The sequence below is a fragment of the Alosa pseudoharengus genome, unplaced genomic scaffold (genome assembly GCF_046254945.1).
Source record: "Alosa pseudoharengus isolate Yale_2024_CS ecotype anadromous, Long Island Sound unplaced genomic scaffold, YU_APseudo_1.1 YU_APseudo_1.1_scf_17, whole genome shotgun sequence".
Taxonomy (NCBI): domain Eukaryota; kingdom Metazoa; phylum Chordata; class Actinopteri; order Clupeiformes; family Clupeidae; genus Alosa; species Alosa pseudoharengus.
In genome coordinates this window covers 17,476,396-17,496,790 of record NW_027468640.1, presented here as the reverse complement: position 1 = coordinate 17,496,790, position 20,395 = coordinate 17,476,396, and the positions used below count along the sequence as shown (strand labels likewise).

The 20,395-nt window shown below is 42.4% G+C and overlaps 1 protein-coding gene across 1 annotated transcript; it reads left to right on the top strand.

Moving 5' to 3' along the window:
- Window positions 1-232: 232 nt before the first annotated feature.
- On the top strand, window positions 233-15,466 carry LOC143127312 (butyrophilin subfamily 2 member A1-like). The gene is made up of 9 exons (XM_076288725.1): window positions 233-453; window positions 11,301-11,657; window positions 12,140-12,442; window positions 12,579-12,680; window positions 12,896-12,925; window positions 13,294-13,320; window positions 13,476-13,499; window positions 13,704-13,745; window positions 13,976-15,466. The coding sequence occupies exons 1-9, from the start codon at window positions 393-395 to the stop codon at window positions 14,536-14,538; spliced, it is 1,509 nt and encodes a 502-aa protein (XP_076144840.1). The 5' UTR covers window positions 233-392; the 3' UTR covers window positions 14,539-15,466.
- The last annotated feature ends 4,929 nt before the right edge of the window (window positions 15,467-20,395 follow it).

The window sequence follows — 20,395 nt, the reverse complement described above, 5'->3', positions numbered from 1 at the left end:
TACCCCTTACAAAAATAACTACAGTAATACTTCAATTTGTCAAAGTACAATAATGTCTGCCATAATAATATAGTGTCCAACATATTTCTGCAGTAAAATACAGTACTATGTAATGCAGTTTTTTCATGTCCAAAATATTGCATACTGCATAAGAACTGCAAATAATTCATCCAAAACTGCAGTTTTGATACTAAGAAAATGTTATGTGCAGTTTTATTGGCTGAAGGAGGTTTAAACGGATTGGCTAAAGACAGAAAGTGAAAGTGTAACTCTCGGTATCAAGGATAATAGTTGCTAGGCTATCCCTTGCAAAAAATAACTGCAGTTTTTTCGAAGTAGTCTACAGTGCAGTTATAAGGAAATAAGAAATCTGTGCCTTGTCTCTGGCAGAAATGTGTCTCATAGGTCTACAAATAGTCGTGTGTCTACACCTGACAAGCCTTGCTACAGCTGGTGAGTGTGGGACTCAATTTAAGGTTATCAATCTTAAACTCATTGTCATGTTTTTGTTTTGCCTACACTCTTAAAGCGAATGTGTTGAAAACAACACAACTTGCGTGTCCAGATAGGGACAACACAGTTTGTAGGCTATTGTTTCCTTTTTTATTTGTTACACACTAAGTTGACAATAACACAACTTGCGTAGTTTTTAACACATCCCTGTGTCCGGATAGGGACATTTGTTTTAAGAGTAGCCTCCCTGATAGCACAGGGGCGTTGAATCCACGTTTGTTTGAAGCGGCGGAGGTTGATTCAACGTGGATTCAACGCCCCTCAACGCCCCTTTGCTATCTACGTCCACACACCGTGGAGTCATAGGCTACTTTTGTGTTCATAAATTTAAATGATTATATATTTAAAGCTATCAAGATATTCAGACCAGTCAGTAGCCTAAGACTTAAGCTACCCTATCAAATAAATGCAACATGCCCAAAATGCATGCAATGTTCTTATTCCACTGCTTGGTTGAATTTCCCATTGTCCTACGTAATTTAGAAAGACTATTGACCGTATGTTATTTGCAATGAAGTAGATCATTTTTTTTGGCCGTAGGCTATCACACTTGTATATTAATTCGCTTAACTCGTTGTGAAGTTTAAATGAGCTGTCACGTTGCATCCGAGCTGCGAAATGCAGACGTTCAGGACATAGCAACATTGTAGCATATGACGGAGTGGCTTTTAGCTATGGATCAGCAGGCTAAGTAAAATAGCGATGTTTCAAAGCTAAAGTTAATCAGAATCTTGGGATATGCCCGCTTGACAGCGGGAGAGATAGAACTAACGACTGGCCTTTGGCCGTAGAAACCATCCATTTAAAACTAGTAAACGTTTGTCCTGCAAGTTGAGAAATTAGTTGATACCCAGCTAACACATGACGTTGCAGCAACGTCGTCATAAAGTTGTCATTTGGTCACAGCACATTACCTTCTGGCTACGTTGTTGCAATGTCACAGCTACTTTGCAAGACAATGTTGTCACTTGGTACCATTAGTGACATTGCAGCGACGTTGTGACCTGGTCAGCTGATGATGTTGCAATTTGGTACCGTTAAGAACGGTGCCACAACATTGTGATTAGGTCAGCTGGTGACATTGCCATTTGGTGCCGTGGGAAACGTTTCCGCGACGTCTGCCAATGACGTTGCCATGTAGTATTGTGAGTGATGTTGCCACAACATCATGGTCAGGTCAGCTGATGACGTTGCCATTTAGTATCAGGAAATGTCCCCGCGACGTCAGCCAATGACGTTGACATGTAGTATTTGGAGTGATGTTGCCCCAACGTTGTAAACGGGTCAGCTGATGACGTTGCCATTTGGTGCTGTGGGAAATGTACCGGCGACGTCAGCCGATGATGTTGCCATGTAGTATTTGGAGTGATGTTACCACAACATCGTGATTAGGTCAGCCGATGACGTTGCCATTTGGTGCTGTGGGAAATGTACCGGCAACGTCAGCCGATGATGTTGCCATGTAGTATTTGGAGTGATGTTGCCACAACGTTGTAAACGGGTCAGCTGATGACGTTGCCATTTGGTGCCATTGGAACCGTCCCCGCGACGTCAGCCGATGACATTGCCATGTTGTATTGTGAGTGATGTTGCCACAACATTGTGAACTGGTCAGCTGATGATGTTGCCATTTGCTACCATGAAGAATGGTGCCACAACATCATGATCAGGTCAGCATTTTACCTTTAGTCCTGACCAGTAGGCCATGACTGCCCCAAATTAGTTAGAAATATCCACCATAATGTATTCAGATGTATATGGGGAAATGTATTGGTAATATTTGTAAAGATATATGTATATGCACAATATATGTACATATATGAGACCATGCACATACAATGTATGCACAATACATATGTGGTGATACAGTATATATGTACAGTACATGTAACATCTAAAATATATGAGTACTTACAGTTTTTCTCAGTTGCTAAAACACTAAAACCCATTGGCTGAAGAAAGTTCTCAGTTGCTTGAACTCATTAAGCTAATTATTCAGTCTGTTGTCAATACCTTAAACCATTTCACATGGTAAAACACAATTTTTAGAAAAACTTTAAACACTCATTCTCAAAACACATTCTGCACTAATGCTTATGTACTGTATCCATACTGGTAAACACGTGGCAAAAATAAAATACAAATAGACATACACATGTCATCGATTAAACACAACCACTCAAAATTGATTTCACTTGTTTCAAATGATGTGACAAAACCAATATACGCCAGTTCAGAGAGCAAACAGGTTGTTGAAGGTGGGAATAAAAATGGATAGAAGAAACTATGTAAGAAGACGAGTGCATATGCAAAGTGGGGGATGAGGAGGAAGGGGAGGATGGCAAGAAAGAGGATTTTTATTGGACACTGTACTACAGTGCATTGTAGGCTGTATACTGTACAATACTGTAAACAAATCGTATGGCCCTGAACATTGTGCTTTCCATTTGTTTGCAGTACTGACTGCTCAATAGATTTTGACTGGTGCAAGTTCATATCAACAAAGAACAAGAATCAAAGGACAAGTTTGTGAGATGCAGGATACTGTAAAAATAGAGGTACAAGGAGGAGGAAGAACAAAAAAATGCAAAGAGCAAAGCAAAGTAGTAATTTCCACTTGATGTTTCCTGTTTTGAGGCGAAAGTTTGATTTTGCAAGAGTCAGAGGTTTTGTAAATAGTGCTTGTAAATAGGGTTTTGTGTTTAAAGGAACACGCCACCCAAAATCAGTAGTGATATATGTTCTTACCGTAACTTTCACGAGTTGAGTCGTACCTCTCCCGCGTCGGTAGGTGCACTCAAACGCTCTGTCGCGCGGCGCGAATGTGTTAGCATGTTGCTATGCTAGCGGGCTCTGCCGTGGCCGTAGAGAGAGGCACATAGCAGTATTCAAACACCTCCACGTTTTACCTACTTAAATACAGTTGCACGAGTAGTTGATGAAAAATGTTAGGGCACACAACATGAAACGTGACTATTTTCCAAGCGAATAAACATGAGAACTACAATGTGTGGCGCAATAGCACTTGGGAGTACTTCGACCTAGCGTGGTAATATTATTAACACCTAATTGTAGATCCTATCCACCACAGAGTTTAGAATCCATGCTGGATCGACCCTCAGCCTCTCCCTCCCCTCTGAGCGAGAGAGGCACACACACTAGAGATGCGCTGATGGGCTATTATTTCAACCATAACTGCATAGCAAAACGTATCATCCATCAGCCATCCATCAGCAGCAAAGTTTGTTGACCAATTTTCAAAACGGCACCTGCCCACCATCCGCTGGTTGTTTTAATGTAGGCTATATGATGCAGCGCTGCTGACGTGAGGCTAGAAAGCCCTTGCCTGTTCTAGAAAGACTGATCTAATGCAGCAAATATATTAAAAGGCAAAAGTCGTACATTGGCTAGGCCTATCCCCAGAATATCAGCAGCAAACTCAGTCTCTGTCGCGCAAAACAGTCTCCAAATAAAACGCACATCGGCCTGTTGCCTATTCTGCCAGCTTGTGACAATATATCGTCCAAAATGCTTGATTGCATTGTCCACACAACTCGTGAAAGTTACGGTAAGAACATATATCACTACTGATTTTGGGTGGCGTGTTCCTTTAATGCTTTAAGAAAATGGAGCAAGGTTTCAGAAATTGTGTTTTAGCAATTGAAAAAAACTGTAATTGTTGTCACTTGTGTTTACCAGTATGGATGACATGTGCATTAGAGTTCAGAATGTGTTTTGAGAATGTGAATGTGTTTATAGAGTTTTGCTGAAAAGTGTAAGTGGGATCTGAAAATTATGTTTTACCATGTGAAATGGTTTAAGGTATTGACAACAGACTGAACAATTAGCTAAATGAGTTGAGGCAACTGAGAACCTTCTTCAGCCAATGGGTTTTAGTGTTTTAGCAACTGAGAAAAACAGTGAAAAACTGTAAAAAGTAGGCTATTTCATAATGAGGGGGGAACTAATGTAGCCTAAGGTGTCTCTTATTTCATGTTGAGGTTTGGTTCCCAGCATGCATTGCAAGTCAGTTGCCTCGTTTATAGGCTATTATTGTTATTGATTTTGAAACAATATGGTTGAAACAGTTTAGCTTAGGCTCAACTCTTACTGATGTTTTGAACAATAAATTGAATAGTTTATTTTTAAAAAAAGAAACCGTGGATGTGAAACTACTAGTTCTAACCCAGTACAAAAGTCCAGCTGACAATTCCATCATGTATCTTGTTGGAGGACATAAGCCTGAATGGTTGAAAATCAGCTACACACATAAGGTAAGTTCATACATAGACTGTATGTAATTAATAGCAAAATGGATAACCATGATGATGTGATCTGATGTTACATAAGTTGTCTCTCTCCCACAGTAACAGTAATATCACCCGGATCAAAGCATTCGCTGTGCCTACAGGTATTAATTGGCCTATGTACAAGTGCTGTAAGAAGGGTAGTTGTCATGTAAGGCACATACTATAATTTTATTATTGTTGCGGTTACGGATTGGCAAGTTACGTTGCGGTTACCTTCCACTTGCGACGTTGCCGCAATGTTGCCTGAAGTTGTTGTTAAGGACTGGCGACGTCGGTAACTTACGTTACGGTTACGAAACGGCACCTTTCAATTCCATGTTGCTACAACGTAACCTGATGTTGCAGATACGGATTGGCAACGTTGGGGAGTTACGTTGCGGTTACGAATTGTCACCTTTCACTTTGCATGTTGTGGCAACGTTGCTAAACAGGACTGGTGGCGTCAGTAACTTACGTTACGGTTACGGAACGGCAACTTTCAACTCCATGTTGCTGCAACGTCACCTGATGTTGCGGTTACGGAGTGGCGACGTTGGGGAGTTACGTTGCAGTTACGAATTGTCACCTTTCACTTTGCATGTTGTGGCAACGTTGCTAAACAGGACTGGTGGCGTCGGTAACTTACGTTACGGTTACGGAACGGCAACTTTCAACTCCACGTTGCTGCAACGTCACCTGATGTTGCGGTTACGGAGTGGCGACGTTGGGGAGTTACGTTGCGGTTACGAATTGTCACCTTTCACTTTGCATGTTGTGGCAACGTTGCTGAACAGGACTGGTGGCGTCGGTAACTTACGTTACGGTTACGAAACGGCACCTTTCAATTCCACGTTGCTGCAACGTAACTTAATGTTGCAGTTACGGATTGGCAACGTTGGGGAGTGACGTTGCGGTTACGAATTCTCACCTTTCACTTTGCATGTTGTGGCAACGTTGGATACGACGTTGTGGCAATGTATTTTGGGTCATTCAGTTACATTGCAGCAACGTACCGGCAACGTAACTGTGCTAGCTGGGTATCTATGTCAGAAGAAAGTAGTTCTACAAACAAGACAGTCGGCGATTAAAACGTTTAAATTGTAACAGGAAATGAACACAACTCAAGTGGCAACAGTGGAATCAGCGGGACAATGGACTCCATGGTGGTTTGTTCACAGAAATGAATGCACTTGCGAGGTTTAGGCTAAATGGTCCTCCGCTTGGCGTCGGGGCCGTTTTTCCAAAGATTCTAGAGCGCTACGCGCTCCGCTCTAGAATCTTTGGTTTTACAACCTCGACCGTGCATTAATTTCTGTGAACAGACCACCGTGGAGTCCATTATCCCTTACCTAGCCTATTTACACTAGTTTAGTTTATAGGCCTATCCAGATGCAGGCTGAGCAGTAGGCCTAGGTGCTATGTGTTATGTCTGCACACAAGCGTTTGTGGCAGACATCCCGAGTCTCCCGCATGTTGATAGCGCTTCCCTGGCGCCCGCAAATGAGATCAAATCTCCCGGAATCTCAAGAGCTCACACGCCAGACCAGACCAAGACTTAAAATCGCGCATCTGAGCATCTGAGTGTAGCGTGCACACTAGCCTACAGGGGGGAACGAGAGGGGTGGTGCGTGTGTGCCTGAGCGCATCCAAGACAGAGAGCATCCTGATTGGCCTCTGGCCTGTTTCGCTAAATCAATCAGTTTTCAGTGTAGGCGGGCTTCCTATTGTTTGTAACAGTGCCTTTAGCATTGCCCATGGCGGGTTAAATGATTGCAAAAAAACATGTTGAGTGAGAAGTTGCATGTTGTGAAGGCTACATGAAAAGACCAAACTATCTACATTATTTATTTTCACCATGAAAAGACCAAACTATCTACATTATTTATTTTCACCATTTCTATTATTGGCCTTCCTTATTTGGTGTACAGACTAGACACTATTGAACAAACATATGTAGGCTATTTCAGTATCTAAGTTAGCTGAAGTGTTTTATTATTTTTATTTATTTATTTATGTATTTATTTATTTATTTATTTTGGGGGGTGGGGGGCTTTGTGATACCTCCCTGAAATTACTTATTGCAGGTTGGGATGTCTGTGTAAGGCATTATGTTAGCGTTCAGTTATGCATTAAATTGTGATGCAGTGAGTTGCTCGATTGTGCTGAGAGCATTGTGTTATGCCTGACTGATTAATGTTTGATACTTGGGTCTGTCAATGGGAAGTTCAGATTTGATAAGTAATCCATACGTGAGTTAACGATATCACCGGTCACCGGTGTCTGTGTTATCCTTACCAAACATAACATTTGGTGACGAAGATGGCTGATATTGCTCTCCCACCACCTACCCCCCTTCCTGGCACTACCTGGTGAGGCGCCGAACCCCTTGACTCGCTGGTTCAACGCCTTTGAAACCTTTCTGCTGGCAGTGGGGCTAACTGATGTGAGTGCAGCGCGCAAAAAGGTGCTGCTGCTGCATTGCCTGGGAGCCGAGGGTCACTTGAATCGGCGCCGTAACCACTTATGACACAGCTGTGGAACTTACGGGGGCTGACAAGCACATGCAAGTTCGGTGCGCTGCAGGACAAGATGATCCGCGACCAGTTAATTGAACACACTAACAATGCAAAAGTACCGGAGACTCTTTTACTCGAACCTGATGATCTATTACTGTCCAGAGCAGTAACGATTGCATTACAGCTAGAGAGTGCAGCTCAGTATGCATCAGCGCTAACTAAACTGCAAGTATTAACAGCCAGCCTAGCTCCTTCCCCTGCTCTGACATTGCCGCCTAGCCAGAGCAACATGCTTGAAGCCGACTCTTCAGCAGTCATGCTACTGTGGCGCCAACAACGTCATCGACCACACCCACACGCGTCACAGCCCTGTGATAATTGTGGATCTCTGTCTCATGTCTCAAGAGCACAGACCTGCCCAGCCCGTGGCCAGACGTGCCGCAACTGTGGTAAGCGGAATCACTTTGCATCAGTCTGCCGCTCTGCTCCGGCTACGTCAGGGGGCTGACTGCTCCTGGATGCCGGCATCATTGAACCAGTGGATGCATCACCCTGGGTCTCGAACTTGGTGGTGGCTAAGAAGAAGTCAGGGGCTCTGCGCATCTGTGTCGATCTGCGTGCGGTCAATAAGGCAGTGATCTCACATCTGACAGGTTCCCTCTACCTACCTCTGAAGCTCAGTTCCATGGCTCAACAGTGTTCTCCAAACTGGACCTCAGACAGGGCTACCTACAGGTGCCCCTTCACCCCATCAGCAGAAACCTCACAGCCTTTGTGACTCATGCAGGTGTGTTCCGCTACACACATATGCCTTTTGGACTTAGCTCCGCTTCCAGCTGTTTCCAAAAGATCATGGTGTCTGTGTTGGCTGGCATACCGGGGCTTGGCCATATACCTGGATGACGTGGTTATTCAGGGGCCCATCACTGAGAGCCACGACGAACGCCTCAATAAAGTCTTTACAGTTCTAATCAAGCACAAATTAACCCTCAACACCGATGTTGAAAATGTGTTTTCTCTGCACCGGCCATTGAGTATGTAGGTTTCCGGTTGTCGGCGGATGGTATTACACATCTTCAGTCAAATGTGGACGCCATCCTGGCCATTCCTGAGCCCACCTCAGTTGCACAAGTCACCTGTTTTTGGGCATGAACAGCTACTATTTGAGGTTCCTCCCTCACTACTCTACTACCCTCCACCGCCCCACTGCGCCAACTGCTGCGTAAGGGTGAGTCGTGGGTGTGGTCACGAGCGTGCTCTGATGCTGTGCGTTTTCTCAAGGTGCAACTTACCTCAGCCCCGGTGCATGCCCCACCCTGGTTACCTGCGATGCATCGGCCACAGCCTTGGGAGCGGTGCTGTCACAGACTCAGCAGGGCGTGGAGAAGCCCATCGTCTTTGCCTCCCGGGCCCTCAATCTGACAGAGCAGCGTTACTCAGTGGGCGAGCGTGACGCATTAGCCTGCATCTGAGCCTGCGAAAGGTGGCACCTGTACCTTTATGGCCGTTCCTTCACCCTCATAACAGATCACCCTGACTGCACTGCTCTCCACATCTGGGACAGGCCACTGAGGCTGCATCGCTGGTCTGACCGCCTCTGGCAATATAACTTTGACCTGAAGTTCACCCCGGGCAGAGATAATGTTGTTGCTGACCTACTGTCCCGCTCCGTTCCACCCCACCCTGCCATACACACACACTGACACTGACTGTATGGAACACGACATTGTCCAGATGCTACACACACCCCTCCAGACCACAGTACCGCTACAGGAGCACAAGGAGGCATCTGAGCAGGACCCTGTCCTTTCTTAGCTCCATGCCTACATCCAGAACGGGTGGCCTCGCAAGGTGCCATAAGAGCTGGTGGCATTTTCCAGGGTGAAGCAAAAGCTGTCCTGCTGGAATGACACCTCCCAGCGTTCTGCGCGCACATGTCTTGACCATGGCTCACAAGGGCCACCTAGGTATTGTGAAGCTGAAGCAGCGCTGCAGGGACCTGGTATGGTGGCCAGGGGTAGACAGGGATATCGAGGCCCTGGTGAAAGACTGTCCTGTCTCTGCCTCTTGAGTGGTAAGACCGGTCACCAGGCTCCTCCACCTCTACAACCTCTTGCTTGGCCTTCTCAGCCCTGGGACCACCTACAGCTGGACATATGCGGTGAGATACAGGGGGTTCCCCACCATCAACGCTTTCTTGTGGTTGTATATGACCTTCACTCAAAATGGCCTGAGCTCATAACCACTGGCTCGGTGACCTCTCAGGTCATAATCGACTTCCTGGACTCTCTTTTCTCCCGCTGGGGCATCCCAAACACCATAACTACTGACAACGGCCCTCAACTCGTCTCTGCAGAGTTCACGTCTTACCTCAAAAGCAAAGGCATCCGTCATGTCCGTACAGCTTACTATCACCCCCAAGCCAATGGTGGTGTTGAACGGTTCCACCAGTCACTGAAGAACAGCCTCAGAGCGCACATGGTCCAGGGATGGACCTTTCCACTGGCCATACGGCACACGCTTCTTCATTACAGAGCCACTCAGCACTCAACGACAGGTGTCTCCCCAGCGTCTCTCATGCTTGGCCGTGAGCTCCGTCTTCCCCTCGACCGCCTCAGCCCCGTCACGCCTCAAGGGCCACCCCCTGGGGTCAAGGCCTCTGTTTCCCGTCGGCAGAGGCGGATAAAAGCAAAGATTTCACTTGTCAGCACGCGTTAAGGTTCCCGACATCAGCGTCTCAGATTGGGTCAGGGTCCGCAGGCCCCACAGAGGCAACAAACTGGCCTCATTTTGGTCCTCCCCTCTCCTGGTCACCCGCCAGTTGGGTGCAGCCACATTCTCACTGAATGATGGCACTCGGTGGCACTCAAGCCGCCTCCGCAAGGTGCCCCCTCCGCCACGTACAACGGTGGTGACACCCCAAAACGCACCTCAGCCGGTGCCTCTGATAGCTCCCACACAGGTCCCAGACACACCTTGTGATCCGCTTTCCGAGACTGGTACCTATTCATCACACACACTTGTTCTTGCCCTGGGCACTTACAGGACTTTCAATCCAAAGGGGGGGGGGGGGTGTTATGTTATGTTTGCACTAGGGCTGTCAATTGATTAAAAAAATTAATCAAATTAATTACGTACTCTATTAATCTAAATTACTTACGTGATTTATTAATCTAAATTAATCGCATATATCATTTTTGCTGTGAAAGTATTTTAAATATTTAAATTCAATTGAATCATTGAATAATCAGCATTAGTGACATTAAAGTTCAAAAACTCTGCAGTGATATTCAAATTCCTTGCTGCAGACATTGCAGAGGACTTTATCTCAACTAATCAACATTACTTTATTAATCAACACTTTATTTTTATCAACACCATTTAAAAGTAAATGTTCCAATCAATGATCTATGCAGCACATTTTCTTCTCTCTCCTTCATTTTACAGTCTAATGGTTACTGACTAGAACGGCTCGGGGTCAAAGGTCATACAGAATCGATTAATCTGCGCTATTTTTTTTAATCAGTTATTTCTTCTCAAATTAATTAATCAAAATTAATCAGTTATTTTGACAGCCCTAGTTTGCACACAAGCGTTCAGTTATGCATTGAATTGTGAAGCAGTGATTGATTGATTGTGCTGAGAGTATTGTGTTATGTCTGACTGATTAATGTTTGATACTTGGGTCTGTCAGCGGGAAGTTCAGATTTGATAAGTAAACCATACATGAGTTAAAGATATCACCGGTGTCTGTGTGATCCTTACCAAACATAACACTATGTTAATAATAATGCTAATAATGCTAATAATGTGGGTTTTTCTTTATGTAAAGACAGACAGAGCAAGAGCACAATTCATTTATTTTTACTGCATAAGTGAACATGAACTTATAGCCAATTTGAATGCCTTCATCAAGAGTCATTCGTTCAGCATTGAGGCAATCAACTCACATTATCGTAACTTCTTTTATTCTGTATTTTAGGGATGACCTTCTTGACTTTGGGCAGTAATGCTACAGTCTTACTTGGGGGCTCGGCCACTCTGCCGTGCTGGCTCTCCCCCACTACGGATGCCGAGGGGATGGAGGTGCGCTGGTACCGAGGTGACAATAAAATGCCCGTGCTTCACTACCGTGACCACAAACTCCAGAGGTCTCCACTTATGGAAAAATATCTCAACCGCACAGTATTTATGCCCCGTGAACCGTTAGGTGGCCTTAACCAAGGGGATGTGTCTTTAAGGATTAACAATGTCAGTCTGAACGATGCTGGGACGTATGTTTGCTATGTGAGAAGCAGTGAGCATGATGACAGTCATACCCTCTTTCTCAAGGTAGAGGGTGAGTTCATCATACATTTCTAACAATAAGGTAGCATAAGGGCTGAGCTACACCAGGCGCATAACTGAAGCGTTCCGTTCCCGTTGCGTCTGCTGCAACAATTAGCTTCCATTATAATCAATGGAAGTAGCAACACCAGACGTGACAGTGGGGCGTACGTTCGAAAAAAATAGACCATTCATCTAAAATGGATTTTACGCGTCGCGAACGGAACGCTTCAGTTACGCGCCTGGTGTAGCTCATACCTAAGTCCAGTACACATGCATGCATATTGTTTGTTGTGCTGTTTTCTTGGACTACATCTGACTAACACTTCAACATCCTCTTAGTTTAGTCATTGAGGTTGCCAATGGCTATCAATCAATCAGTCAATCGATCAAGCTGGTGGAGATGGAAGTGCTTTGAAATTTTTAACACCCTCTCTTTTTTTACAATTTCTCTGTCTCTCTCATACACACACACACACACACACACACACACAGTGTTCGGGGCCCCTCCGATCCTGTCTCTATCAAGGCTTGAAGATGACCGGATGAACGTGAGCTGCATGTCCACCGGATGGCATCCGGCTCCCCAGCTCCAGTGGTCTCTGGGGGCCCAACAAGCGCTCAAGCCTGGGCGCCCCCCTCACTCCTGGGGGGACGATGGTCTGTTCACTGTGCTGAGCTGGGTGGTCATCCCCTCCTCAGAGTCCCGGTGGATCTCCTGCTCCGTGTTTCTGCCCAGCAGGAAGGAGGACCCGAAGGAAGCCAGGGTGGACGTGAAGAGCAACTCACCTGCAGCAGGTTAGAGGCACAGTCCTGGCAAATGCTGATAACAAGTTGTGTATGTGTCCATATCCATCCGTGTCCATGTCCATATATCCATTCGGAAGTACTGTGTGTGTGTGTGTGTGTGTGTGTGTGTGTGTTTATGTCACAGATTCAGGCAGATCATCTTGGATGATAGCTTTCATCATAGCACTGCTGGCAATAATAGCACTGACTGCCTTTCTATTATACCTGAAGATGAAAAAGAAGGAAGGTTTGAAATGTCTTCTTTTTTTCTCATCATAATTTCTCAGAAAAAGGGGACACTCCTTTCTCATGTTCATTAGTTATATCTCTGTAAAACTGATCCATCAGTAAACACATATGCAAAGTTGTTTAAGTCAATGAAAGTAATTTTCTTTATGTGAGCCATGTCTGTTGGCCAAGTACCTTTGGAGGGTCTGACTAAAAGCAATCATCTTTCTTTAGCAACAGCAAATATTCCCCTGGGAACAGAAGGTAAGACTCCGTCCATTCTACTCTGACTTCTATGCTATATGCCATTTATATTGTGAAATTCTCCAGTAGACTATTTGTTATACTGTAATTACAACAGTAAGTAAAATGAAACACACTAGGTAATTTGTAATTGAAATTACAATCTAACACAATGTCTGATTCAATCCCAATGAAATAAGTATTTCTGTACTTTCATGCACCCATGCTAATGTATACTTGTAGATTATATATAATGATGCTGCTCATTGTTACCCTCTACTACACTTTAGTCTATAGTAGAATCAGAATAATACAATTGAACTTCAACATTTATATTTGTGGGTAGTCATCTTACGTGAACTGTTGTTATCTATTTCTTTCTTTGGCAGAGGAAGGGAATGCCCTGTTAAAAGAAGGTGAGATTCTGTCCATAGTTCCACTCATGCATGTTATTTATCATTTCAGTTTATGTTGTATGTTTAGTTGGTCTATTATCTGTGCTTTTTTGTTGAGTTGTGTTTAGCATAATGAAAGTAGGCGATAATTATATTTTATATTCCTATCTTTACAGAGGTAGACTTTATGTGGTGTGAAGGTAAGTATTGACTGTCTGTATGTTCTCTCTCTCTTTCTCTCTGTTTCTCTCACTCTCCAAGTCATTCTCTCACTCAGCATATCTGCATATGATGGATCATGAACCAGTCCTCTAGTGGCATTAATGTGTGCATGTGTTTCATTTTATTAATAACCCTGCAACGTGTAACTGTCAACACTTAAAAGTATTTTGCTTTGTTATTAGCTCCAGAGCATACATACTCTGAGGACATGAAAAAGCTTGCAGGTATTATGCATTTTTTACATACTGCATGTTTTACCGAATAGATTAAATTGTAAACAGAACAAGTTGAACCCAATTTTTAACAATTCATAAAATTGTTTATTTTGATTAGGTTGATGATGGTTCACACTGTTAATGCTTGCCAATATTTCACAGTATTTATAGGAGTACAACATTTACCTCTATTACAATGTAATACCTTACTGTGATATTTCTCTACATTTCCTCAACAGTGGACATCGTTGTTAACAAGGATGCAGCTCCAGCTTGTTTGAAAGTTGGTAAAGATGGTAAAATGATGCGGGAGAGTGGTGACCCAGCTACTGACTATGAACTGTGTGTCCTGGGAAGCCCAGGCTTCTCTAGTGGACAGCACTACTGGGAGGTGGGATTAAAAAGGGAGAACACTGAAGTCAAGAAGTTCTGGTGGGTTGGAGTGGCAACAGACTCAGCAGTGCAGATGATGAGGGAGCAGAAGTCCATGCCAACCAGTGGCCTGTGGTGCCTGTACTCAGACGACAAGCACGGAGTCCACACCAAATCAGCATCTTCTGACTACATCTCTATGGCAACTAGACCTGAGGTAGTAGGCATCTTCCTTGATTATGACAATGGCTGGCTGTCCTTCTATGATACAAAATTGGGCCGTCATCTTGTTACCATAAAATCTTGCTTCAGGGAAATGGTGCATCCTCTTTTCAATCCTGGCCAAGGGGATGCAGCAGCACTTGATATTTTATCATTTCCTGTTGCCACACCTGAGCAGCAACCGCTATTGAGAGATGATGCCGTGTAAAATAATGTATAATTTGCCTGGCAATAAAGCCAAATCATACAGTTGAAATTGTAAAACGATTCTTCAGCCTTATACATAAGTAAATGTAACCCAGATCATCTTAACACTTAAATATTACACCTTCAGGAATTGTATGCTATTTAAGCTGATTGTTGAATCAGATTAATATTTGGAATCAAGCCTGCCTGCCAAAAATATAACTAATTATGACCGCCGCGCAGCCATTACCACTTATTTCATGTATAGCGCCACCTAGTTAAAAATTAAAAAGCAAAAAATTAGGTGTTTTCATCACAATATCTATGGCTGACAAGGTCAAAACTGCACAAAATTAAAAGTGTAGGATCATTATGACACCCTCCGAATGCATGCCAAGTTTTGTGTACTTTCGTTCATGGGGGGCCTTACAATAAAATAATTTATGTGTACATTTAGTGACGTACACCAACAAGGATTCCCGGGACACTGAAAGACCGGGGTACACAAAACTTGTTGGGCATGTACCCCCACATGGATAGCATGGAACCGTCATTTTTCGTTTTGATCTGTAGCCCCCCCGCTGGACTGGACCCCCCGAAAGGAGGGTAGGGCAGACACAGTTTTCTGTGAATATCTTGAGAACTGTAGGGCCTAGGATGACCATTTTTTTCCGTATGTTTGCCTCCAGGGGTCATGTTAACCCATTTCATGTGCACACATGTGCACAAACAGATACACACACACACACACACACATACATTCACAGTAATCATACGTATGACACATACTCACACAGTAGACATATGTACGCTTGCATGCACAGGCACATATGCAGGCACACACACAAGCACACCCACACACACACACACACACATAACATAAACATAACACAAACAATCAAGAATTTCTCAGAATTATGAACAGGCAAGATGGAGGTGGGGTTGTATAAAATTAATTTTACATGTGAAATCTATGAACTAATCATGTTTTGGTACTTGTTGTCTAGCAGATACCAGTGAGAATTGAGTGTGGATAATGCAATTTAGTGAGACAGTTAGAATCATATAGGCCTTTCAGCGTGATTTCTTTTAGTGGAAAAAATGTGCTGGACTGGGCGGCGGTCATATTTTGTACCGCTCTGCGGTACATCTAGTTTTACTACATTTAATATACTTGCTCACTAAATAAACCTCTACCATTTGTAATCAAATGGAACAGTTCCACATTACTGTGATTAAGCATATGGGCTCTCTTAGCAATGATGCTGGTCTTCTGGTGCAGAAATACAGAAAAGAGGCAATGAAACACAAATGTCATCCTACGCTTGTAAATTCATCCCCGTCTGACTAATCTGCAATCTACATTACTCTGTACTCATAACATTGTAGCAGAGTGTTCTGTAATGCTGAATTTGATGCAGAAGAGAAACAGTTAGCACTGAACCACTACATTTTATAGTCATATGTACACATCTCACTTTGTTATCACACACTACATTTCTATTAAACTCTTTGTTTTTGACCCTGAACATACACCCACTACAAAAGAGCACCTGTTTGGAGTGAATGCATACGACCCCTAGTAGTGCTGTGCACCTTTTTTCGCTTATTGAAGTTATTTATCATTACGGCATTTGTCTTTGTTGAGAGGAAAACGGTTGGTAATGAATAACTGTTTTTGAATGACTGTTGAATAATTGTTTTGTGTCATTTTAATCGTGGTAATTTGCCACAGCCTTGTGTCCTATTGATTTATGTTGCCTGTAAGTTTTATCCTTATAATGAATTGTTGTTGTTGTCCTACACTACTTTAATAATAATGTGTTGTCGTGAACTTATTAGCATATTAGATGTTAAAAAGTGACAGTGGTTTGAGGGAAAATTGTTCGGTAATTGTATAAGCTTTATTGATAAATGCCAGCTAGTCAAACATTTTCAGTTCTGTGTGTGAGTATTGCTTGTATTAATTGTTTTTCATAGATACGCTTGCCTTATTGTATTATTTAATGTTGTGTGAAATGGCAGCCAAGATTTTTATATTGATAGATTAAATGTGATTTGATCAGAATTACTAGGCCTAATTTTTTTATGGTATAAATATTATGCCACTTTCTTAGATTTTCTTGATATATTTTCTGTGTAATTGCAGATGCTATTGAACTTGATTATCTCTTATGAAGTATACATGGTTTGTTGGAACCTGTGCATAATATATAGTATAAATTGTGTGTGTACTCCACAAGTATTCATAACTTTTACAACATTATAGTTTAGAGGAAAATACATTAGAATGTAATTTAAACCAAAGGAGGAACATAGAAACAGAGCCTTATAGATAGAAAAAAAGAGAAATGAACTCCTCCTAGGCTGTCATTGTCATCATTCTAGAACATTCTAGAACACTAATGGCTTCCAATTTGTGTACATTAAAAGGGCATTATTTTTTTGATAGTGTTGTCATAACTTGCCATACAACTACAGCATTCTACATACATAACTAATCAATTTCCAATAAATCCTACATTCTTGTTTGAATTTAATTTTGTGGTACAATTCTTTTCATTGTTTTCATGAATTCATGACTTATGACCTTTCTTCTGAAAACAAAACTATGTTGAGCTTATTACACTGGGGAATAAATAGGTGATTCTGGAAATGCATTGTGGGAAATGTCATTCGTTAGCTGAACTGTAACATTTGTTTGCACAACTTCAATACATGTGTTGTGTTTAATAAACATACACTATACTTTACTTGAAATGACCAAGTTAGGTGAAATAGGAATTGTCAGTAGTGTAAGTGGACTGCACTAAGTAAGCATTTGTTTGCCCAACTTTTCCAGCCATTCTTATTCCAGATTAGTCTGTAATTTCAAGGCAATCAGTTTGCATTTTTGTAAAAAACTAAGGTTAACTAACCAGGTTAAGTAAGGTTAACTAACTAGCAAAGCTTTAGCAATTCAAGTATAATTTACTTGATTTCAATTATCATGTTTGGCTTTCCAACTCTGCTCTTAAAGCAACACCAAATAACTTTTTCTCTGTCACATGCACTATTTGTTTATCCAGCATCAGCTTTGCAAATAACAATGTCCACAGACAAGGTAGAATATGTTGCATGATTTTATGAAAGTAAGATGTATTGCGACATCAGATGCAAGGCAATTTTGTAGTTTCTTAATGTCTCATTCCATCGAACTACAGAACCGCTACCCGATCCGGCAAACTTACATAGTGCGGTTATAGCCGATAGAGGGCCGCGAAGCGAATGCAGAAAGTGCCGTTCACCCTGTTACGAGTTGATGAATCACTGAAACGATTTTGGAAACGTTATTTTAAGGTACAAAAAACTCTTTGGTGTTGCTTTAAAAGGCAAAATCATAATCAAAAACTGAGTTGTGCAATTACTAAACATTTTAAAGAAGCCCTATGCAGGTCTGGTTATTCCTTCACTGTTTCTGGGTTTTCGCCTGATTTGGGCTCGCATTTTTCACAACATAGCTCCCCCTGCAGCTTTGGTAGCAAGTGACTGCTCAGAACGACTCTCAACCTGTATAATTAAGGTTATTTTTGCTAAAATTGTTGCATATTGCCTCTTTAATTGGCCTATAAGGATAGCTATTAGATTTTCCAGCAATTGCTCTCATTTTCTCCTTTTTTTGGGGTTTGTTTTGATTTCTTTGCATTTGATGCTTTCTTGGTTTATCTGGTTTATTATGACCGCTGCTAGCATTCTACCATGCTAGTTTTTTCTTCTTTTCTCCATCAACGTTCTGAATTTTTGGTCAACGATTCCCGGGTCACGGAACACATGAAACTTGGTGGGCATGTAGCTCCACTAGACTTTAACAGAAAATAAGCGTTTGGTCCCCAGGGGCCACTCCCCAACCCACCTCACACCCATTGGCGCCGCCAGCCGTGGTGCCATGGTGCATACTATGGAATACAACCTTAGCGGCGCCCCAGTCAAGGGCAGCACAAATATTTAAATGTATGTCTAACATTTTCATTGTTTCTCTATATATTATTTTCTTTATGAAGAGAAGTCTAGGTCACTGGCTTGTTATTTTTCTTTTCATTATGTTTTATACTGTTGTCATGATTTGCATTTGAAGTTGGGCTGGCTGCACATGGAGGCCTCTCTTGATTGCACTTGTTGTGTATACCTTCACTGTGAGTGTTGGGACTGGGAGATTTCTTTTGTGACATAGTTATAGTGTCCATGTGACTTACTACTTGACACATGCTAAAAAGAAAGGTTTTGGACAACTCACTCCTTGACTGGCAAGAAGCAGAAAAAACAAGTGAGTTGTTTTTAGTAAACTCTGTGTACACAAACAATGTTGCCAATGCTCAAGTTCATGTGTAGAGACACTGATGGTACTTTGATCAAAGTTTAATGTTGTGTCGAGCCTTCTTAGTGTTTTAAAATAGTGATTTTATACGATAATGCATCAAAATAGTAGTGCCCCTATGATTCCCATTCAAAAGGCCATTTAACCCAAAAACGACAACACGGACAAGCTTAAAATGGCGCTTCGGACGTAATTATGCTTTTAAACGAAAGTTTGACTTGGGTACATTCACAAAAACACCCAAGGATGCATTTTGGCGAAAGTTACGCTTTAAGTTTGAGTGTTGAAGTCGTTCCATTTTTTTAGCCAGCAATAACTCCATACATATTTGAAACTTTAGCCAATACAGTAGCAAAATGGTACTCAATTTCCCCCCCTATAATTTCTTGTCCTCATAAAACCAGGTAAAACTGTCTTCAGTAGTGGGGCACAGAATTCACCTTAGCCTAAACCAAACAAATCATATGAGGCTGTTACAGTATACTGCAGGGGTACCTACTGTATCTGCTCAGAAAACACGTATTAGACTGATATGCAAATCAGATTATGTGAGCAATCTAGAGGCGGAACATAATGCCATACAAACCCAGATAGTGAAAGTAGAGTTCAGGAAGACTATAGTGAAAGAGAGCACTGAGATTCATTTAGACAACTAGACTAGATCTTGAAAAGCATATGTAGGCAGTTACAGGGTGGCTCAAACATCCTAGGATTTGCTTTTTTCTTTCAACAAGCCTAGTTTGTCTAAACATCATTTTTGTCTTATCTTATTCAGTAGGCTATTTCATGGATTATCTTCACCATGTATGTGATGTGGATTGTTCTGGGTCTGATGATCAACATAACTCTTTCAACTGCTTTGGGTGAGTAAGAGATGTAGAACTCAAATGTGTCTTGAAGCCGCTGTTTGTAAAATCAAAATAAGATGTTCTTATGGAACGCGATCGTATTTAAGACATTGAGATCTCCAGTAGATGTAGAAGGAAACACATTGACAGTGAAATGCCGCCGACGAGTAAGATCAATAAGATCAAATAAGATGTTCTAAATGGAACGCGATGTAAGCTGTTCAGATCTTTTCCAAGCGTCTTGGAGATGTATGTGCTGGCCTGGCTGGGCAATTAGGCGCGTAGCAAGCGTGGGGGATGTGGGTGCTATAACGTACACACTTTTGCTGGAACACGATTCTATCCCCCACACATTTTGTCAGATTAAAATGAAAGTAAAATATGGAAATAAACGCTCCCGTAAAGAGTTGGAACCGTATCTACCATAACGCACACACAGAGAGACACAAATAGGTCTGTTGATTTGATTGAACGGTCATCCAGCCAATCACATCAAGTTAGCCAGTGAAGAACCAGAGCCACTCTGATCAAATTCAAAGTGTGCGTCTTTCAAGGCTGTGGCTGCTTGGGTCTGCATCATAACGTCTGCAGTGAGCAGATTTCAGGTATAATTTAAATGATAATTGTTACCGCATTATGCTAATTTAGTAAACCAAAATTCACTGTCTGACAGTTTT

Bases quoted from the DNA above. Each gene is read 5' to 3' on its own strand.
- LOC143127312 (XM_076288725.1), top strand. From the start codon at position 393: ATGTGTCTCATAGGTCTACAAATAGTCGTGTGTCTACACCTGACAAGC. The intron at 12,443-12,578 runs GTTAGAGGCACA...TTTATGTCACAG, and splicing joins GAGCAACTCACCTGCAGCAG to ATTCAGGCAGATCATCTTGG. The intron at 13,321-13,475 runs GTGAGATTCTGT...CTATCTTTACAG, and splicing joins GAATGCCCTGTTAAAAGAAG to AGGTAGACTTTATGTGGTGT.